This window comes from Gorilla gorilla, chromosome 3 (assembly GCF_029281585.2).
Source record: "Gorilla gorilla gorilla isolate KB3781 chromosome 3, NHGRI_mGorGor1-v2.1_pri, whole genome shotgun sequence".
NCBI lineage: Eukaryota > Metazoa > Chordata > Mammalia > Primates > Hominidae > Gorilla > Gorilla gorilla.
This window is the reverse complement of record NC_073227.2, coordinates 158,315,462-158,332,997: the sequence shown is the minus strand read 5'-3', so window position 1 is coordinate 158,332,997 and position 17,536 is coordinate 158,315,462. Positions and strand designations below refer to the sequence as shown.

Genomic DNA, 17,536 nt, shown 5'->3' with positions numbered 1-17,536 from the left:
TCAGTTTCTGTGACCTGGATAGAGCACAAGCCTCCCATGATATTTCCTAGCATTTTGATGCACACAAAATGCAATTTTCAGCTCAGGCATTTGATTTGTCAGTGTAAACAACCTTTGGGGTTTTTAAAATACATATCTGAAGTGTTTTCATAAATAATGCATATATTATAAAAATTTGACTTGTAAACTATTGAGTCCATGTCCCCCCAGTATTCACTGCGAAGACTAGCCATGTGTAGATAGTGCCTTTTGGTAGAAATTGGCATGCTAAAGCTTGCAGTGTCTTTTACCCAAGATAAATAGGATTTTTTTGAAGTACAGGACAAAGAAATATTACAAACAATTTTGCCCAAACTCAAGGAAAGAAATCATACAAGGTAGAACTATATTGTTAATTAGTTCCAAATTCTGAGGTGTTCCCTTAAGTCTTGCTAATTAAGAGAAATCAAGAGTGCAAGATAGCCCTTTTTTTATCTTCAAAGAATAAAGATGAAAGAAAACAGAAAATGAAACCTCTTTACTTGTTCCGTTCTTTAAAAACAGAGCCCCAAGAAAATCTGCTTGTGCTCCTGGAAGGAGAAAGGCCCAAGTATTTACAGAGGGAGTGGGGAAGGAGGTGGTCTGAGAAGCATAATTAGAAGCAAGTTTTCAAATTGTATTAAATTCCTCCACCAACAAAACGCACTTAGAGGTATTTTAAGTTAAACTAGCACTTAAGGACTATGAAAAGCAAGATGATTACATGTCTGTGGCAGAAGAAAGGGCAATTAAGAAAACAAGAAGAATTTAACGTGCCATATAAATAAAGGCGACCAGAAGTTGATTTAAAGTTTTTCTTCTGTAATTTGTCTCCCCTTTGTCATGGCACGCTCAGAGAAAGTGAATGCAGTAGATTGAAAGGCGGAGGGGGAGTGGGGAGGAAGAAGGAAGGAACAGGGAAGGACTGGCTCCCATCTCTTCCCCCAGCCCCCACCAGCCCGTCTCCCCTTCTCTCCCTCGCGCACCCACCCCCTCCTTCCTCCTTCTCCGTCTCTTTCTCTCTCCCACCCTCCACTCTCGCCCTCCCTCCTTGGGTGACTCCATCAGCTTTTGATTTGGAAGCACGCTGATTGGCTGGAAGCGATTCAACACACGCTGGGCAAGAGCTTTGTCTGAGTTGAAGTGAAGTTGTACAGATTTTAGACTGGAGTCAGCAATCACGGGTGTTTAGTCTGCAGCCGAGCAGCTAAAGGGAGAAAGAATCGCTCAGGAAAGACACACTGCAGACTCCACCGGCACCCTGCAATAGATGGATTCCGACTACACAAGGGAGAAAACGCGGAGGTGACACTCTCCTGCCTGGAAAGAGGACGAACGACCAAACAAACGCAAGGACTGGACTCCATGCCGAAGGTATCTGGAAGTCGTGACACGGTGTGTATAAAACAAAAGTTTGCGAGCTGTTAATTGCTGTGCTGTGTTATTAAGAGACGCTTTCAAGTTTCAAGTACCAAATGTAGCTTTACGTTGCCAAAGGAAGTTGAGGCAATTGCTTTGCTGTTTTAACTTGCTCTGTGAGGGAAATCTCATAAACTGACCAATGCACCAAATGAATGCTAAAATGCACTTTAGGTTTGTTTTTGCACTTCTGATAGTATCTTTCAACCACGATGTGCTGGGCAAGAATTTGAAATACAGGATTTATGAGGAACAGAGGGTTGGATCAGTAATTGCAAGACTATCAGAGGATGTGGCTGATGTTTTATTGAAGCTACCTAATCCTTCTACTGTTCGATTTCGAGCCATGCAGAGGGGAAATTCTCCTCTACTTGTAGTAAACGAGGATAATGGGGAAATCAGCATAGGGGCTACAATTGACCGTGAACAATTATGCCAGAAAAACTTGAACTGTTCCATAGAGTTTGATGTGATCACTTTACCCACAGAGCATCTGCAGCTTTTCCATATTGAAGTTGAAGTGCTGGATATTAATGACAATTCTCCCCAGTTTTCAAGATCTCTCATACCTATTGAGATATCTGAGAGTGCAGCAGTTGGGACTCGCATTCCCCTGGACAGTGCATTTGATCCAGATGTTGGGGAAAATTCCCTCCACACATACTCGCTCTCTGCCAATGATTTTTTTAATATCGAGGTTCGGACCAGGACTGATGGAGCCAAGTATGCAGAACTCATAGTGGTCAGAGAGTTAGATCGGGAGCTGAAGTCAAGCTACGAGCTTCAGCTCACTGCCTCAGACATGGGAGTACCTCAGAGGTCTGGCTCATCCATACTAAAAATAAGCATTTCAGACTCCAATGACAACAGCCCTGCTTTTGAGCAGCAATCTTATATAATACAACTCTTAGAAAACTCCCCGGTTGGCACTTTGCTCTTAGATCTGAATGCCACGGATCCAGATGAGGGCGCTAATGGGAAAATTGTATATTCCTTCAGCAGTCATGTGTCTCCCAAAATTATGGAGACTTTTAAAATTGATTCCGAAAGAGGACATTTGACTCTTTTCAAGCAAGTGGATTATGAAATCACCAAATCCTATGAGATTGATGTTCAGGCTCAAGATTTGGGTCCAAATTCAATCCCAGCCCATTGCAAAATTATAATTAAGGTTGTGGATGTTAATGACAATAAACCTGAAATTAACATCAACCTCATGTCCCCTGGAAAAGAAGAAATATCTTATATTTTTGAAGGGGATCCTATTGATACATTTGTTGCTTTGGTCAGAGTTCAGGACAAGGATTCTGGGCTGAATGGAGAAATAGTTTGTAAGCTTCATGGACATGGTCACTTTAAACTTCAGAAGACATATGAAAACAATTATTTAATCTTAACTAATGCCACACTGGATAGAGAAAAGAGATCTGAGTATAGTTTGACTGTAATCGCTGAGGACAGGGGGACACCCAGTCTCTCTACAGTGAAACATTTTACAGTTCAAATCAATGATATCAATGACAATCCACCCCACTTCCAGAGAAGCCGATATGAATTTGTAATTTCAGAAAATAACTCACCAGGGGCATATATCACCACTGTTACAGCCACAGATCCTGATCTTGGAGAAAATGGGCAAGTGACATACACCATCTTGGAGAGTTTTATTCTAGGAAGTTCCATAACTACATATGTAACCATTGACCCATCTAATGGAGCCATCTATGCCCTCAGAATCTTTGATCATGAAGAAGTGAGTCAGATCACTTTTGTGGTAGAAGCAAGAGATGGAGGAAGCCCGAAGCAACTGGTAAGCAATACCACAGTTGTGCTCACCATCATTGACGAAAATGACAACGTTCCTGTGGTTGTAGGGCCTGCATTGCGTAATAATACGGCAGAAATCACCATTCCCAAAGGGGCTGAAAGTGGCTTTCATGTCACAAGAATAAGGGCAATTGACAGAGACTCTGGTGTGAATGCTGAACTCAGCTGCGCCATAGTAGCAGGTAATGAGGAGAATATCTTCATAATTGATCCACGATCATGTGACATCCATACCAACGTTAGCATGGATTCTGTTCCCCACACAGAATGGGAGCTGTCAGTTATCATTCAGGACAAAGGCAATCCTCAGCTACATACCAAAGTCCTTCTGAAGTGCATGATCTTTGAATATGCAGAGTCGGTGACAAGTACAGCAATGACTTCAGTAAGCCAGGCATCCTTGGATGTCTCCATGATAATAATTATTTCCTTAGGAGCAATTTGTGCAGTGTTGCTGGTTATTATGGTGCTATTTGCAACTAGGTGTAACCGCGAGAAGAAAGACACTAGATCCTATAACTGCAGGGTGGCCGAATCAACTTACCAGCACCACCCAAAAAGGCCATCCCGGCAGATTCACAAAGGGGACATCACATTGGTGCCTACCATAAATGGCACTTTGCCCATCAGGTCTCATCACAGATCGTCTCCATCTTCATCTCCTACCTTAGAAAGAGGGCAGATGGGCAGCCGGCAGAGTCACAACAGTCACCAGTCACTCAACAGTTTGGTGACAATCTCATCAAACCACGTGCCAGAGAATTTCTCATTAGAACTCACCCACGCCACTCCTGCTGTTGAGGTAAGATCATAAACCGCATCAATTCATTGCAATGTTAGGTGTTAGTGTTCAGGAATTGTGTTTACTAGTTCTTAAATGTTTTCATTAATAAGTAACAATACTAATACTGTGCAAATTAAGTAGGATACAAGTTACATTGTGAATATGTAGCAAAGATGCACACTTTAGCATACTGTTTTTAGTTTTCCTTAAGTAAATAACTTCATATAATATGTGTAATATTGAAAAATAAATGTGAAGGTCACAAAGGACTATGTAATTAGAGTCCCCTTGCTTCCAAGATTAAAATAATGGGAAACCAAAAAAGTAGAGACTTGCTTTATTTTCAAGGTTATAGTCTTTACTGAACAAATAAAAAAACTGAGGCCTTCAGACTTCTATTTCAATGCATGCTATGTTTGTCCAAGTTTGGAAGATTTCCTGACGTCTTTTAAACTACATGCGTTACAGTGTTGTATTTTACAGTATTTTCCACGTATTTTTACAGGTGGTCACTTTATCTGAATTATAAAGAAAATAAATCAGTTATTTGAAAGGGAGTCTTCTTTCACAAAGTAAAAGTCAGTTGTATTAGGTCATCCAAATCTCTCTGAGATATATTTTAGTTATAGTTGGTAGCTGGCTGCGTGGTCCACCACAGTCCAGCATTTGCAAATCTTTTAAATAGAGATAATATGTTCAATTATTTAGTTGAAATAGCAAGTAACTGTTTTTCTTGCTTAAAGATTGTGAGTGTTTGGAGGCTTGTTTCCGGGAATCAGTTCTGTCTATTTGGTTTCCAGCAGGTCTCTCAGCTTCTTTCAATGCTTCACCAGGGGCAATATCAGCCAAGACCAAGTTTTCGAGGAAACAAATATTCCAGGAGCTATAGGTATGAATTATTCTTGTGTTACCTACTAAGTTTCAACATAAATGCTGAAGAGGAAAAACTGTAATTTTTTTTTCTGATTTATCTTTCCAGATATGCCCTTCAAGACATGGACAAATTTAGCTTGAAAGACAGTGGCCGTGGTGACAGTGAGGCAGGAGACAGTGATTATGATTTGGGGCGAGATTCTCCAATAGATAGGCTGCTGGGTGAAGGATTCAGCGACCTGTTTCTCACAGATGGAAGAATTCCAGCAGGTAAGAGGGTAGTGATAGAAAATCTTTGTTTTCAGGTCTACCGTGACACCAGTAAAATGAAAAATTTCTCTCATGCTTATATTTCTTCTTTATTTGTCCCTTGCACTAAAGTATTTATAATATGTTTTATAGTATGTTCATCACTGTTTAGTAATGAACAGAAACTGAAACATTTTAACACTGTTTTCTTAAATTTCATTAAGCGGTTGGAAGAGAACGAGTAAGCATGACAGCTTCATAGGACAAGAAGAAAGGGGTGGGGAAAAATCAAAAAAACAAACCACTTTCCCCCTATTTCCACCTCATCCGATACAGCCATAGAACACGGTTGTGTAACTCTTTGCAAAATTATTGGGTGGTGGTTTTTATTCAGTTAAACTGTTTTGGCGCAGAGTGGTGAACTGGACTGTAATTTGGAGGATGCGTTTCCTGTGATGGGCACCAACTCACAAAATCAGAGACTAAAATACACTGGAAATTGTACACTTCAAGCATTAAAAATAGGAGAAGGAATGCATCTTTGTAGGTGGTAAGCACAGAATATTTTTGCCAACATTTCATTTTGCTGTAGTAGAAGAGGCACAGGGACCCAAGAGTGGAATTTTTAAGTACACAGCTAGACAGAAGAGATGCTATTAAGTTTCGAACCACATTTTCGTTGGAGTTTCTTCCCTCTAATTCTGCAATAGAAACTCTCTGAACTGAGTAAATACTGATTATATTATCCTAGCAGCCCCACTACTAAAGACTGCAATATTAAATCAGCCTTAGGAATACGTGTGTTCTTTTGGCTACCTATATTTCCAAGTTTCACTGAATGTGGATCATTGACTGCCATTTGATATATGAAAGATAGAACAACACAATATCACCCATCTTAGTTTCATCGCACCTCTAGTTTTGAATACAGATAAGTAAGAGAGTTTAGGAAATAAACATGAGGGAGCCTCAGACAGCTACAGGAATTCAAGAAAATCAATATAGCTGACATTCTGTATCAGCAGGTTCCACATCCATAGATTCAACCAACTGTTAATTGAAAGTATTTGGATTAAACAATAAAAAATAGCAATACAACAATAAAAAACAATACAAATAAAAAACAATACAGTATAACAACTATTTACATAGCATTTACATTTATTAGCTATTTTTAGTAACCTAGAGAAGATTTAAAGTATTTGGGAGGATGTGCGTAGGCTCTATATAACTGCCATACCACTTTATGTAAGCAACCCAATTTTGATATCCACAGGGGGCCTGGACCAATCCCCTTTGGATACCGAAGGACCACTGTGAATAGAAACTCGAGCACTCATAAGTGAAGTAGTGATGGCAGTAGCCAGAGCGGTATTAATATTAGGAATAGTAGTAGCAACAGTAGTTACCAATTATGCCCCCAGGTTTACTCCAGGCTCATGCAGAGTTTGCTACCTGCACTGCCTTTCCTAAGGCTTTGGCAGGAATTAGTAGTAGTGACAGTAGTAACAGGCTTCTTTTTTTTTTTTTTTTTTTAAGATTTGGAAACTGGGCCGGGCGCGGTGGCTCACGCCTGTAATCCCAGCACTTTGGGAGGCCGAGGCGGGCGGATCACGAGGTCAGGAGATCGAGACCATCCTGGCTAACATGGTGAAACCCCGTCTCTACTAAAAATACAAAAAATTAGCCGGGCGTGGTGGCGGGCGCCTGTAGTCCCAGCTACTCGGGAGGCTGAGGCAGGAGAATGGCGTGAACCTGGGAGGCGGAGCTTGCAGTGAGCTGAGATTGCGCCACTGCACTCCAGCCTGGGCGACAGAGCCAGACTCCGTCTCAAAAAAAAAAAAAAAAAAAAAAGATTTGGAAACTGAAACTTATAAAGGTTAGAAAATGCATCTCAAATCAGGCAGTTTGTACATGGGAGAGTGAGATTTGGACCAATCCCTGCACTCTTAAACACTAAATCTATCAAGTATGTGAAGTAACAGGTTTTTGTTGTTGTAGTAATTGTTTTTAAATAGAGTGTCCTCATTGTTCTTATGTTCTAAAGACTTATGACATACCCCATAACTATTAAATGTTGATTATTTAATTCTGTTATCACAGTAATAGATACTATAATATATCTCACAGGATGAATGTATGGGGAGACTTCTAGAGACAATAAGGCATGCAGTGTACCTGAGAGCCTGTTTGCACAGTCATGGTGTCCGTTTTTTGTTTTTGTTTTTAATGCATAGACTTTCTTGACCAATTTGAAGAGAAATCTCTGAAAATTTAGTGGAATATATTTAGAATCAGACACTTTGCTCAAAGATCAGTTTTATTATTCGTACTTGTGTAATAAAGGAGTTGGCTAAACTACAATTCTGTGATCCTGACAGAACCCTAATTTTGAGTATTAATCCTTGATTTTAAATAATGTGATTTCATTTCATTAAACAGAAAAGTAACATAGTGGGCATGACATCAATATTGTATTATATATTTTTAGATTTGTATAATGTTTATTCATTGAAATTTAAGTTTATCAGCATACTTAACTGAATAGCTGCTCTAATTACATAACCTTGGTATTTTGGGGATTAAATGATCCTAAAGTCCCTTTTAATTCTGAAATTGTAGAAATCTGATAGCTAATTATAAAGTTTTTTTTTAGGTCAAAGTTCTTTTACTTTTTCTTATATTTTCTAAGTTGCCACCTCCACGTAAGTTTGTGGCAAGAAAGTTTTCTAGCACTTGGAGTAAACAATAATAATAATAATTACAATAATAATAATAGATGTTAAGGAATAAAGACACTGGGGAAACAATAGGTAGACATAGATAAACTGTAGAAAACTGAATTGTGTTTAGTGAGTGACGTTAAGCTTCGTCAGTATCACATTTCTTTTCAAAATTAGGAGTTCACCTTTATATCATCATTAATAATTCCACTTAACATGAGACAATTTTTTAAAAAAAATCTCATATTTGCACAATCACACTTAACCATGGGTGTGGCTGGAGAGTTATTTCGCTTGTGCATAACATTGTGTTACAACAAAATACATTACAGTAGATACAATTCTGCCTTACTAGGTACCTGCCTCCATCTGAGGTGTGGTCAAAGCTATCCTGGAGGTATAGAGCACCAGGAAGTCACCAATGGTCCATGGTCCGCAAAGTATATTCATGTTTGGCTACGGTAGACTGCAATATGCATACTGTGTATTTATACAAAGATAACTATCCCTTATTTATGAGTATAATTTTGATGACACATATTCCAATTTATTATTTACCCCGGCAACTTCTGGAGGCATAATAGGGTGTAAAACTTGTGTTTTGTAAATTTATATTCCCAGGAAATATCCCAAGTAGAGAAAAATGTAAGTCCACATCTGAATGCCATTAAAAGAGATCAGCACAGTTTCCAAAGCATTTATATTTCTAGAACTAAACTGTCTTGTTCCAACCATTTTTCTGCCTTAGACTTTGAACAAATATAGATTATGTTATGTTGCACTGCCTGCCAACAGGGTCATTTCTGGTCATTCATGCTATTAATTCCCACACAAATATCCTGCATTTTGAGCAGTCAAATTGGTATGCATTTTTTTGTCTGTTGGCTCATGTTTGCCAACATACTTTCTTACTCATTCAACTTTGAACTATAACACTAAGCATATGCCTGCAAAAATCCCCATTTTCCATTGCATTCACTTCACCAGGATGATTTATACAGCCGTTTGATTTTGTTTCTTGTGATACTCATTTTTCTTGATTGAGTCCAATCCACTTTTCATCAGTCTGTCATCTCTGATTACTTACTTTAAATATTCTTTTTAAATTCTATGTTCTCTCCTTTCTCATGGCAGGTATCCACGAAAGCCCATCTGTTCTGGCCTTTCTTCCAGGACAGGTTTAGTGTGTCAGTGTACAAACTGATATTCACTGTCTAGTAGCTCCTCCCTTTGTCAAATCCTTCTTTCATACAGCTCGAACAACATTTTGAGAACATTTTAATCCACATTTTTTGGCTCAAAATCAATACTTAACTCTTGTTGCCCAGCAACACTGAACTAAACTATTTATCTTGGCATTCAAAGGGCAATGGAATCCCCTCTTAGCTTATTAACTCTCATATGTTGCCATCTTTGTATCTTTTGTTATAGCTAGAAGCATCTCCTCACTTAATACACTGATGCTTTGCTCATGGTGTCCTTCCTACCTGAAAAACTGGCTTCTCGTCACTTTTTGTAACTGAATCCTATTCATCTTTCAAAGTTTGTTTTAGGTGGCTCTTTCTTTAACTATTTCAGCTTCCACCTCCCCTCTTTTTTCCTTTCTTGACATGCCCTTAGCATCATCTAGTTTGACACTTTACCTGTGTTTATGATGTCACTTGCTACACTTTACTTACAGCTATATCTTTTTACAACTTTTGAGGGCAGGGTGCTATTGTTGCACTTCACATGTAGCAGACTCATAACGGATAACTGATTGATCACCTGATGGCTAGTGACTTGACAGAAGCAAGGCATACGTATTTCTTCTTATATATCTGCTTCCTGTCCCACCAATAAGGTGCAGTGCAGTGACAAAATTCATAGTCTTATAGTGGTGAAGAAGATACTCTCCTTTCACCATGGTCCCCCTCCCCAGAGGACACTTAACTACCTAGCAGAGCTTTCAAGGAGCAACAGAAAGATTAGCCACTTGCACCACTTGTCAACAAGCCCTGATAACTGGGATATAGTATGGAACATTTGTGGCACTGAATTACTTACAGATTGAGAATGTTTTCAGTCAAGTCCCTGGGGACAAGGTTGACAATATCAATGAAGTTGCAAGAAATGCCCTCTTCTGCACCGTTACTCTTCCATTTCTCTTATTTTTGCCATCCTTCCCTCCATTAGTCTTTTCTCATCAATTTTTCTTATTATTTTTCATTTTTAAGTTAATTTATTATTTTATAATTAAAGCTTCACTTATTTATTGGGATGAAGTTGCAAATAATATTCACTGTTTAAAAAATTTCTATGACCAAACTTATTTTTGAGCATGAACTTTCAGATTGCGTTAGTTACCTAGATTGTATTTTTGCATTGTATTGTTGGTTATATGTTTATTATATTTAGGTCTTTAGAAAACTAGGTCATTTTCAGTATTCTTACAAGCCTTTCCTTTCCCTCCAATCATTAAGCATTAAACTAAAGTGAATCAAACAACTGGGTCCTTCCCAAGCCTAAAACTACAGAGTTAAATAAAATAAATGAAGAGGTGTCAGCAGGTCTGTTCTTCTTCCTTCTGACAGGATATGAGTAAGACAATAGAGACAGGTCTAAGTTCCATTTTCAGAGACCTGCGGAATTAAGAAGGAAAAAAAATCATTACCACTATGATTGTTATTTTGCTGCTGAGAAAACCTCATTGCTATTAAGTTATTCCAATTACTTTCAACCCCTTTTGTTTCATCCACATCAAATTAAAAAAAAAAAAAGTTGGTAAACATTTCCAAGTAGTAATACTGCATGAAGTCAGGAAATCTAAAAAAGCTTTTATTCTTAAATCATTCTTGCTTATTTAAATGTAACCTTTCATAACAAATTGCACAATTTTTCTTCATGCTTACCCTCTTTCTCTTTCCCCACCTTGATTCACATGGAATTGGTGTTCACACTTTCTCCACTTTTTTTTTGGCTTCATTGTATTTCTAGTTTTCTAGTGATTCAGCTTTCTTCTCACTCATAATACTTGATCTCATTTTATTCCTCAAATTATCCCCCTTTTCATTAAAACTTGAGGTCCATATTTGGGACTCTTGCAGTTTAAGAACAGAATTATCTCAAAGATTCAAGCAGAGAAAAGCAGCAATTTCTACGCCTTCAATCAAAGACCATTACTTCTTTTTTTTCAGAAAGTCAACATTATTTTCTCCATGTTTTATTTAGAAAACATGTAGTGAATACCCACTGTATGCAGGCACCTTACCAGTTGCTAGTGATACCACAGTAACTGCAATAGACAACTTGTTTCCTCTAATAAGGGAATGGGCATCCTTCAAGTGTCACCTTTTTAGCAATAATTTGGGAGGAAGAGGAATCTTCCTAAAGTAGATGGATCTACAAAATTAGCTCTTAATATATAAGTATAGCTAGTAACAACCTAATGTTCTTTTAAATCTAAGAGAATTATTTTGCATTTTCTGCATTCTGCTCTTTGCTCTAAAATGAAATCATAATACTGAACAGACTTATTTCTCACTGAAATAAGTCAATGGTTTGTAGAGTGTATTTTACATCTTTTCATTTCCTTGTCATGTAGCTTAGTTATTGTATTTGCCAAATGTAGAGGGGTTTTTTCCTCTTTATTTTCCTGCTTTTCTCATATCATCTATTTTTTTTCCTATGACTGTGGCCACTCATATTCCCATAAGAGCATTAGAACATCTGTAAGACCTAAGGAATGGATTTTTCATATTCTTCATCTTTTGATGACATTTTCATATATTTGAATATAAATATATTTTGAATCTTTGAAAGAAAACTTCTTAACAGGGTAATTGCAGATGGCCACCCAGTAGCTGAGGATACTTTTCACTGCTGTGTTAAGTAACAAGTCAAAAAATAATTTGTAGTATCTTTAAGAGAGATTAATAAGTATAATTACCTTATAGCTTATTATATTCTCATTGCTTCCATTAAAACTAAAGTAATATTGAGAAAGTTACACAAAGGTATGTATTACACAAGAATTAATGGGTGGCATTCTAAAGTTATAGGTTTCACCTTACAAGTCTGTTCTTTAGAATTTATGTTCAGCACTTATTTCATCACTCACACCTAGTTCTTCCCAGGTATACTTTATCAACCCGTCTTATCATTATTCAAGTAGCAGAATATTCTTAAGTGATCAATAAGGAAAAAAAAGCACACCAGAAGATAACACTTATGGAGGTCTATAAAACCAGTGTTCAAATTAAAGCCATAATTGTAGTCCAGCTTTTGTGTATAATAATAGGTTGGCATCATGCAAATAGTTTAAAATTGTCTCATTCTATTTTTTGTTATAAAATTGCATTTTTGCATCATTTTGAATCGTGCTAAGTATAATAATGAATCCCCACTGTTTTTCTTGAGTGCAGCTATGAGACTCTGCACAGAGGAGTGCAGGGTCCTGGGACACTCTGACCAGTGCTGGATGCCACCACTGCCCTCACCGTCTTCTGATTATAGGAGTAACATGTTCATTCCAGGGGAAGAATTCCCGACTCAACCCCAGCAGCAGCATCCACATCAGAGTCTTGAGGATGACGCTCAGCCTGCAGATTCCGGTGAAAAGAAGAAGAGTTTTTCCACCTTTGGAAAGGACTCCCCAAACGATGAGGACACTGGGGATACCAGCACATCATCTCTGCTCTCGGAAATGAGCAGTGTGTTCCAGCGTCTCTTACCGCCTTCCCTGGACACCTATTCTGAATGCAGTGAGGTGGATCGGTCCAACTCCCTGGAGCGCAGGAAGGGACCCTTGCCAGCCAAAACTGTGGGTTACCCACAGGGGGTAGCGGCATGGGCAGCCAGTACGCATTTTCAAAATCCCACCACCAACTGTGGGCCGCCACTTGGAACTCACTCCAGTGTGCAGCCTTCTTCAAAATGGCTGCCAGCCATGGAGGAGATCCCCGAAAATTATGAAGAAGATGATTTTGACAATGTGCTCAACCACCTCAATGATGGGAAACACGAACTCATGGATGCCAGTGAACTGGTGGCAGAGATTAACAAACTGCTTCAAGATGTCCGCCAGAGCTAGGAGATTTTAGTGAAGCATTTTTGTTTCCATGTATATGGAAATAGGGAACAACAACAACAACAAAAAACCCTGAAAGAACTGGCATTGCCAAATAGTTGCATTTATCATAAATGTGTCTGTGTATATTGAATATTAAATACTGTATTTTCGTATGTACACAATGCAAGTGTGATTATTTTAATCTGTATTTTAAAAATACATTTGTACCTTATATTTATGTGTAATTTAACAAACAAATTTTATTTTTTTACTCCCATGACAGACATGTTTTTCCTAGTCGTGTAGAAACTAGCCACTGTTCAAATCTGATACACTATTCAACCACAAAGTGTAAAGGCACTGCTTAGATTAGTTTTGTTGGGGAAGAATTATTATGTTGTATGAACAACCCCACTGAAGCATTATACAATTCTTAATTCCATTAAGTGATCCCACTTTTTTCAATAACTTTTTAGAAATTAAGAATCATTAAAGTTGTTAAGCTATTTTATTGTTATTTTCTCTACTTTCTACTAGCCCCAATAGTTGAACTCTTATAGGAAAATCGAAAGATAAAGTGAAAGTTTATTTCAGGACTGAGAAAAATCTTGAAGGTTATTTATTAGATGACTATCTCAAATGAACTTTCTATAGACAATGATGAAAACAGAACTAAAGTCAATGTTTCCTGACTCCCAGGCCCCTACTATTCCAGGCCATCACACTGGCCTGTTCTGGAGAATATTTCTCTCACAATATTATTATCTACTTATAATTACGGTAAACAATAAATTTTATTCCATCCTTGTGGTATGAAACATGCTCCAAGGAAATGGAATCTGTCCTTTAAATGGATAACAGTATGTGTTCTAACGGCATAAAATATTACTGGATAAAAACAGTTATGTCAGTGTCTCTCCTAAGGTAGTAAATATAATTGACTTATTCTGAACCCATTCTATTTTGAATCTTCCCCTTTCCTCTCACAATACTTGAACATTTTAATCTTTTGGAATATTGTCTTTTTTTGTTATAACTATTCATTTTTAGCTTTTGTGTCCAGTGCATGATCTCATATTTTTGCTTTTATTTTTAGTATAAGAACATTTATAAAATCATATTTTTGTTACTGCAATTGTTTTATTTGTTGTGTGGCAAATGAGAAATCCTTTATTTATTGTGCTGTGATCTCTCTGTGTGGAATGCCTTGGTGAGAGAGATGCTTATTATGACTATTATCATTTCTGACCAAGCTTCTATTAATGTTATTTCTAATAATACGCTATCTTGATTGTACTCTCCAGAAAATTTTTCTGTCAGTGAAAATAAAAGAAAAATTAAAGTAAAGCTAAGGAACTGTCTATAAGTCAGAGTCCTGTTCCTACATATTTGTTCAAAAGCTTGGCATGCAGCATGCCCTTCCTGAGAGGGTGATTCAGTGTTGAGTTTCAAATAATAAACAGGCAGCATTCAGTTGGCTGGGCGAACAAGAAAAACACAATGGAAAAGGAATGAGTTTGAGACTTGTAACGGGAATGAAAGTAGTAAGCCATATTCCAGCTAAATAAGTTAAATGCATTTGGGGAATAAAGAAAAAAGAGTAAGCAAGCAATAATTGCTTGAATATTTTTCAAATTACAAAAAAAAAAAAATACTTTCTCAGGACATTTTGTATTAAATTGCGCAGGGTAAAAAGGTATCCTTACAATGTTTCCAGGAGGCAAGAATATTATCGTCCCTGGCTTGCTAGTCGGGAATTGAAATACTGGGAAAGTTAAGTAACTGAAAAGTGACTAAAATTCAGATATTTGAATTCTCAAATGAGTACCACATTAAATAGAATATATTACCTCTTTCAACAGGCACATTTTCCTTTATAGGAGAGATTGCAATTACAAGTGAAATTTCAGTATATTTTTCAGTAGATTACACACACAACCGCTAACCATATTTAAATACATTCTGCCTTTCAACTTCACTTCCTTTCAGTATATATTACCATTAAGAAAAAGACTTTTATATCCTCACTGTTCTTAATTTAAAGCACCAGCAGTAATATGGGAAGCTATGCTGAAAACCACTATTTTGAATAGTGTGAAATAAATAAAATGCAATATTTCAATCAACACAAAACTTTTGTATATTGTCCATATTCCGAGAATTTCATGTCTCAAATTTCCTTGTTTCTCCAGGCTTCTCCATTTATTATTGCTTCCCATGTCCACAGATTAAGAGAATATAAGTGCAAGATTTCAGCTTTTTGCTTCTGTTCGTTTCACCAAGTAACATCCTTTTAGTGAAAGCTGGGATGTCTGATGCTATCATAGCAACCTAATCTCTCATCAAGTTTGTATCACCTCTTTTTTGATACCCTACCCTTCCTCAGAATGAAACAACAAAAAAGCACTTAAACATTCTTTCCTCCACTTATTATTTCTAATCCCTTTAGTTCTACTGGGTTATTTGAAATGTTCTTCAATGATAATCATATATTAAGGAAATTATCTTCAAAAAATGTAACTCAAAACTGAACCTATTGCTTAACAAATCCTCCTTAAATGCTTGTTTATAGAATGATGAGAATTAGCTTCCTTCAAATTCTTGTAAGTTATTAACATTGTTATTAATTGCTCATTGATTTACTTATTGATCTTAGCAGATGGGGCTTATAACATTGTTAATCATTTAAATTATTGTTCTTTCTGTCACAAATATTTAAATTTGCCACTTACCAATAGATAACTATTAAGGTAAAGATGAGTGAGTTATTAAGTTATTGTCTTATTGAAGTCACTGAAGAAGTCACATTTATGAAACTCAGCTTAGTTTTCTTGTTTCATTCTTTTGATACTGGTGATCAGAAAATATTCAAAGATGAATTTGAAACATTGACACTTTAAAATTTAAAGATTGTAGATCTATTTTAAAAATAAGCAATATTATACTGGATTACTTGTATGGGTGAAAAATGCATTGTCTGACATGATAGCTTTCAACATGGCAGAAACTAATAGAACTGTCCCAAGACTGTCTTACATGTTTTGACATTTCTGTTCCATTTCAGTATATCTGGATAATGTATCATCACAAGAACGAAAAAAAAAAAAATTAAGCTGATTTTCATAAATGTGACTTCTTCAGTGACTTCAAAAATTAAGGATATACTGAACTCTAAATAAGCAATACATGTTCGCTGTTTAAAAATTAAAATCTGGGCTGGGTGTGTTGGCTCACACCTGTAATCCCAGCACTTTGGGAGGCCGAGGCAGGTAGTCAGGAGTTTGAGACCAGCCTGACAAATACGGTGAAACCCCATCTCTACTAAAAGTACAAAAATTAGCCATGCATGGTGGTGCACGCCTGTAGTCCCAGCTACTCGGGAGGCTGAGGCAGAAGAATCACTTGAACCCAGGAGGCAGAGGTTGCAGGGAGCCGAGATTGCACCACTACACTTCAGCCTGGGTGACAGAGCAAGACTCTGTCTCAAAATAAAATATAAAATAAAATAAAATAAAATAAAATAAAATAAAATAAAATAAAATAAAATAAAATAAATAAAATAAAATAAAATAAAATAAAATAAAATAAAATAAAATAAAATAAATCTGCTGACTGTGGCGGCTCAGGCCTGTAATTCCAGCACTTTGGGAGGCCTAGGTGGGTGGATCACTTGAGGCCAGGAGTTAGAGACCAGCATGGCCAATATGGCAATACCCCATCTCTATGAAAAAAAAATACAATAAATTAGCTGGGTGAGGTGGTGCACACCTGTAGTCCCAGCTACTTGGGAGGCTGAGGCAGGAGAATCACTTGAATCCAGGAGGCGGAGGTTGCAGTGAGCCAAGATCGAGCCACTGCACTCCAGCCTGTGCGACAGAGCAAGACTCTTTCTCAAAAAAAAAAAAAAAACAAAAAAACAAAAAACAAAAAAAAACACAGGCAGATCACCTGAGGTCTGAGGTCAGGAGTTCGAGACCAGCCTGGCCAACGTGGTGAAACCCCATCTCCACTAAAAATACAAAAATTAGCCAGGCGTGGTGGCACCCACCTGTAATCTCAGCTTCTTGGGAGGCTGAGGTAGGAGAGTCACTTGAACCTGGGGGGTGGAGGTTACAGTGAGCTGAGATTGCACCACTTCACTCCAACCTGGGCTACAGAGTAAGACTCCATCTCAAAAAAAAATTAAAATCCAACCAAATGATGCTGGGCACGGTGGCTCACGCCTGTAATCCTAGCACTTTGGGAGGCCAAGCCAGGCGGATCATTTGAGGTCAGGAGTTCAAGACCAGCCTGGCCAACATGGCAAAATCAAGTCTCTACTAAAAATACAAAAATTAGCCAGGCATGGTGGTGCACGCCTGTAATTCCAGCTACCCGGTAGGCTGAGGCAGACAGAATTGCTTGAACCCGAGAGGCAGAGGTTGCAGTGAGCTGAGATCGAGCCACTGCATGCCAGCCTGAGCAACACAGTGAGACTCCATCTCAGAAAAAAAAAAAAAAGAAAAAAAATCCAACCATATGAAAGTCTTAAAGATTTATGTCAGTTTAAAGAAGAATAAAAATAGTGCAGGCATTTCAAAAGAACAGCACATT

General features: G+C 37.6%; 1 protein-coding gene across 4 annotated transcripts; it reads left to right on the top strand.

Annotated features, from left to right (window-relative positions):
• Positions 1 to 897: 897 nt before the first annotated feature.
• On the top strand, positions 898 to 14,309 carry PCDH18 (protocadherin 18). Of its 4 annotated transcripts, none has more exons than XM_004040390.5 (4): positions 898 to 4,066; positions 4,849 to 4,937; positions 5,028 to 5,191; positions 12,297 to 14,309. In XM_004040390.5, the coding sequence occupies exons 1-4, from the start codon at positions 1,580 to 1,582 to the stop codon at positions 12,962 to 12,964; spliced, it is 3,408 nt and encodes a 1,135-aa protein (XP_004040438.1). In that variant the 5' UTR covers positions 898 to 1,579; the 3' UTR covers positions 12,965 to 14,309. The 4 variants fall into 4 exon arrangements, with proteins under 4 accessions (XP_004040438.1, XP_018881600.1, XP_063561617.1 ...); XM_019026055.4 differs by having other exon boundaries at positions 914 to 4,066; positions 4,852 to 4,937; XM_063705547.1 differs by having other exon boundaries at positions 1,058 to 4,066; positions 4,852 to 4,937; positions 12,292 to 14,309.
• Positions 14,310 to 17,536: the final 3,227 nt, after the last annotated feature.

Excerpts from the sequence above, each read along its gene's own strand:
- PCDH18 (XM_004040390.5), top strand. The coding sequence starts at position 1,580 with ATGCACCAAATGAATGCTAAAATGCACTTTAGGTTTGTTTTTGCACTT. Across the intron at positions 4,067-4,848 it reads ACGCCACTCCTGCTGTTGAG|CAGGTCTCTCAGCTTCTTTC; the intron begins GTAAGATCATAA and ends TTTGGTTTCCAG. Across the intron at positions 5,192-12,296 it reads AGATGGAAGAATTCCAGCAG|CTATGAGACTCTGCACAGAG; the intron begins GTAAGAGGGTAG and ends TCTTGAGTGCAG.